Raw genomic sequence first — 4,057 nt, 5'->3', positions numbered from 1 at the left:
ACATACACAAGTCTAGTTCTCAACTCAGCGCCCTGTATTGTAGGAATCAACAGATAGACCCAGGCGATGCCGATGGCGGACACCCTTGACACCTGGGCCATGAGTCAGCCAGCAGGCAACATAGAGCGCTCGATACACAATGTAAAGGAGGTACGAAACTCAAGCACCTCTGGCAATGGTCAACACATATCATAACGCTGGCCGCGAAGGGAAGGCCGGGACTCCGATTGGCGTGTAGGGAAGTATTTGTGGGTTGTGTCCATAATAAGGGGGGGAATCGGCACGGAAAAGGGGGCAATCATTGCAAGTGACTAACAAACATTTAGCCTTAAATTCCTTACTTCAAATGAGACCTGTCCTCTAGACCACCCTTGGTATATACCATGCCTGCCAGACATGCAGAGCGCGAGTCAATAGTATGAATCAATGAAATACTCAACAGTATCTGTCTGGCCACAGGACTGTAGACCCCCTTCCTTTGCCGCTTCAGTCCATCTATGCGTGCAGTCTGTTGTCGATAACGTCCCGGCAGAAGTGGCCGGCCGTTCAACTCGTGCCAGCAAGCGTCCTCACCAGGCGAACACAGGCAGCCAGTCTACCGCCCAGGCAGGTTTCAAGATTACCTCTGTGGGGACACATAGATCTCGGGCTGGTGCTTCAAGTCTTGACGAGGGAGATGATGCCGGTGGGGGTGCCCTGCCGCCCGTGAAGAGACAGACCACTTCTAAGGACACTACACGTCTGGAGAGGAGGTGCAAGCTATGCGACTGTCAGAATCGCCATTTCACATGGTGCGGCTGCAATCAGTCCGGCACCACAACATCTCATCAATTTCATCGGGTGACCGAGGGCGAAGTCTGTAGCTACAACGCTCTCCTCTGCCGAGTCACGGAGCACCCGTACTGGCAAGAGGAGGTGATCATGCGTGATGCCTTAGCCACCCCTCTCCAGGTTGCGGCTGAGGACGATGTCTGCAACAATTGCTGGTCTACCGACAAGGGATTTTCTAGGCGTTACCCGCGGTACTGGCTGACTACCAAAAGTAATGGGGAGCCGAAGACGGGTGTCGTCAAATGGCTGCACAGTGAGCGAGCGAAAGCACTGCGGAGACACCAGGGCTCGACATCAAACACTGGTTCCTGTCTTTGTGCAAGAGGTTGAACGCCAGGTATCGGGCTGGAGCAACCACTGTGGTGTGGGTGGCAGACAATCCTGAATTTTTGCCGCCCCCAAGAGCTCTGCTCCATGACGACCGCGACGTGACCGCAGGGGTTTCTAGCACCACTGCCTGCCCTGAACTTCCTGCACCGGACAAGTCCATATCAGGAACGGACTTCAACAAGGCAATTAGGCATAAGGAGTGGAAGGGCGAGCTCAACAAGCAAATCGCAAAGTTTCTCTCCGACTATTTCCGTGCCAGGATGAGGGAGAATCAAACGCTAGTGATCGACTCACCCGGGGCCACAGAGTCTGGCTGCCCTGTTGTCATCTCTACTGATCCCAGTGTGACTCGTCGGCAGAAAGCAGGGATGCTCGCGGAACGAACCTTCAAGGGGGAGGCCGACTTTGCAATTTGGCTCCACGCCAAGAGATGCCACGAAAACAATGTGCTTGTGGTGGCCAGAGACACCGATGTGTGGATGTATGGGTTAGCCTTGGTCGAGGCTGGTTCCATCCCAGGGAAGGCCATATACATCGAGCGCAAGCGAGGCCAGCCTGTCATAAATTTGCAGAAAGCATACATCAGTATCAAGAGCCACCCGGAGCTACAACGATGCAAGGAGCCCGTGGCAGATATGTTGTTCCTATACCTCCAAGGTGGCAGTGACTATGTGTCCAAGTGGTACATGATAGGCCACAAGACATGGATGGCGCAGTACCAGGGCAATGCCGATTTCATCCTGGCCGGCACGGAGCTGGGGGACCGCCAGGAGCTACCTAGTCTGATATCGAGACATGACACTGTTCCGGCTGTGCGAGTTCGGAGGGATGCAGCCATGAGGCACATCGCATGTCCATTCTGGACGCGCTGCAAGGAAAGCATCATCCACAGCACAGGTGAGAATACAATTAGCACCCGTATCACAACACGGCGGGGTGTGGTGGTATATGCGAAGAAAATGTTGGGGGGGGGGGGGGTTGCAGCAGCCAACCTATCGTTAGACATGAACAAATGCGAGAGATCGTAACGAAAAGGGGTAGCAGAGCAGCCGCAGTTTCATAGACACCGAAGCTACATACTACTAAGCAAGACTACAGATCGGGAGGACAGCGAGGGCTGGTATCCAGGCAGGGGGGCCACTCACACCATACTCATCACATTTCCTGTGCTCAGGCATTTCTACGATTGCAAATCTGTGGAGTGAAATGCAGCGGCCCAAGGAGGAGCGAGACCCTGCCCTAGCGGCCCACCTGAGTGACGTTCTTTTCAGAGACCCTGGCGATGAGGTGCCAAAGGGGGGGGAGGCCTGGGAGATAGACGACTTCCTTGCAGTTCTTCGGCGGGCCGGCTACTCAAAGTCTGCCGACGACAGCATGCTCCTTCCCGGCCTATCTTCATTGGAACAGCATGTCTCCAGAACAGAATATGTCATCAACTTGGTGTACGAGAGCACCAGAGAGGGCCCTAGTCAGATCTTGCACCGGGCCGAGGAGTATGGATGGGCCACGGTTGACGGCGTACTCAAGATTCTGTGGTTCAATTCCACAGACAAGGACATAATTCAGCTCAAAGCTAGGATAGAGCGGTCAGGCGGAATTGCAGCTCCAACGCATGAGCATCGAGCAGCCAGCCCTTCTTCTCAGCGCAGAGAGCCATGCCAGTGCGGTGCTAAGCGTGCTCCAGACAAAACCATGGAATGCTGTCACACCTGGAGGTGCAAATGCAGCGCGGCTCACAAGCCTTGCCTCGCTCCAGACTCGAACGGCCGAGGTGGGTGTTTCTGTGGAGGCGGAGACAAGTGTCGGAACCCACACAAGGATGGGGGGACATGCGCCCGGTGCCCAACACTGGTCCCTGATACAGACATAGTGGCCGATCCAACGGACACCCAGTCACTCGACAACAATGAGGCTCTAAGCGGGGATAGAGAAGAGCTGCTACTAACCCCGCATGTTGTCTTTGAGAATCAGATGAGGGTTGAAGATCAAACAGCACCCATTGGGTGTGGGTCAGGTGACAGAGATGAAGAAGGCACCACCAGGGTGGAGGATCTGGCAGAGGAAGAGGTGGACGATTTCATGTATGGGAGTGTTTGAATCACATAGACAACCATATTAGTGCCTCTAACAGCTTACCTTGCACTGTGGCTTCTCCACCTCCATAAAGTAAAAGAGTCCCTGGACGCCTTGCCTACAGCTGTAACAAGAGAGCACGAGTGTAGGTACATCAGTGTGTGCTCTGTGTGGGGCCAGTGCCCCATGGAAATGCATCAAGAGTAGTTCCAAAACCTTGGGGAGGTGGAGCATGGACTTCACAGCTGTGAAGTACACCTATGTGGGCGCCGTTGATAGCTATGGGACGTACCCCAACGACCTGGCCAGAGGTAGAAAGCCCTGGAGGTTATGTGGGGTCGAGCACTGTGACATGCGACCCCATCGCAAGCGTCCTCAGGTTGGGCGCGACCCTGGACTTACCCAGCACCGTCCAGCGCGCCGTATGTGTCGGCCGAGCCTTTCAGCTCGCTTTATACTGTCTGTCATGCTGTCGCGTCGGGCTGGGCCACACGAATCTGTGTGTCCGGCCGTGGGCCGTCCCCCCGTCTGCGGCTCAGGCCGGGCGGTTGCCTGCTGACAGCGCGGTTCGGCCACTCTTTCGTATCCGTATTTATACTCTATTCATTAACGGGTTCATCTCGTACGAGACCGAAAAATCCGGGGTGATTGTCCAGACTTGGTAATAGATAGATACTACTCTACGTACACACCAGAGGTGGGCGAGGGAATTTCCCGAAGGAATTCCAGGAAAAGGAATTCCTGGGAATTCCAATCGCGCCCAGGAAAACCACTGGTGTGGAGAGCGCTTGGGGGGTACAATGCCCCAGAAGAGGCACTGCAC

The 4,057-nt window shown here is 54.8% G+C and overlaps 1 protein-coding gene across 1 annotated transcript; it reads right to left on the bottom strand.

Annotated features, from left to right (window-relative positions):
• Positions 1-371: 371 nt before the first annotated feature.
• On the bottom strand, positions 372-3,648 carry LOC142358144 (uncharacterized). The gene is made up of 7 exons (XM_075409605.1): positions 3,527-3,648; positions 3,298-3,358; positions 2,871-3,016; positions 2,413-2,691; positions 1,881-2,029; positions 1,547-1,716; positions 372-1,302 (listed from the first exon to the last, which is right to left on the bottom strand). The coding sequence occupies exons 1-4, from the start codon at positions 3,586-3,588 to the stop codon at positions 2,631-2,633; spliced, it is 330 nt and encodes a 109-aa protein (XP_075265720.1). The 5' UTR covers positions 3,589-3,648; the 3' UTR covers positions 372-1,302; positions 1,547-1,716; positions 1,881-2,029; positions 2,413-2,630.
• Between the last annotated feature and the right edge of the window lie 409 nt (positions 3,649-4,057).

Source organism: Convolutriloba macropyga, unplaced genomic scaffold (genome assembly GCF_964194025.1).
Source record: "Convolutriloba macropyga unplaced genomic scaffold, txConMacr16.3 SCAFFOLD_4267, whole genome shotgun sequence".
NCBI lineage: Eukaryota > Metazoa > Xenacoelomorpha > Acoela > Convolutidae > Convolutriloba > Convolutriloba macropyga.
Note: the sequence above shows the minus strand (reverse complement) of the source record. Positions and strands in the feature narration are given on the sequence as shown.

What these genes read in the sequence shown, in the direction of transcription:
- LOC142358144 (XM_075409605.1), bottom strand. Translation starts at nt 3,588, where the DNA reads ATGTCACAGTGCTCGACCCCACATAACCTCCAGGGCTTTCTACCTCTG. An exon ending in CCTCTGGCCAGGTCGTTGGG is followed by an intron (nt 3,359 to 3,526) that starts GTACGTCCCATA and finishes CTCTTGTTACAG; the next exon opens with CTGTAGGCAAGGCGTCCAGG. An exon ending in TGGAGAAGCCACAGTGCAAG is followed by an intron (nt 3,017 to 3,297) that starts GTAAGCTGTTAG and finishes TGTCTGTATCAG; the next exon opens with GGACCAGTGTTGGGCACCGG.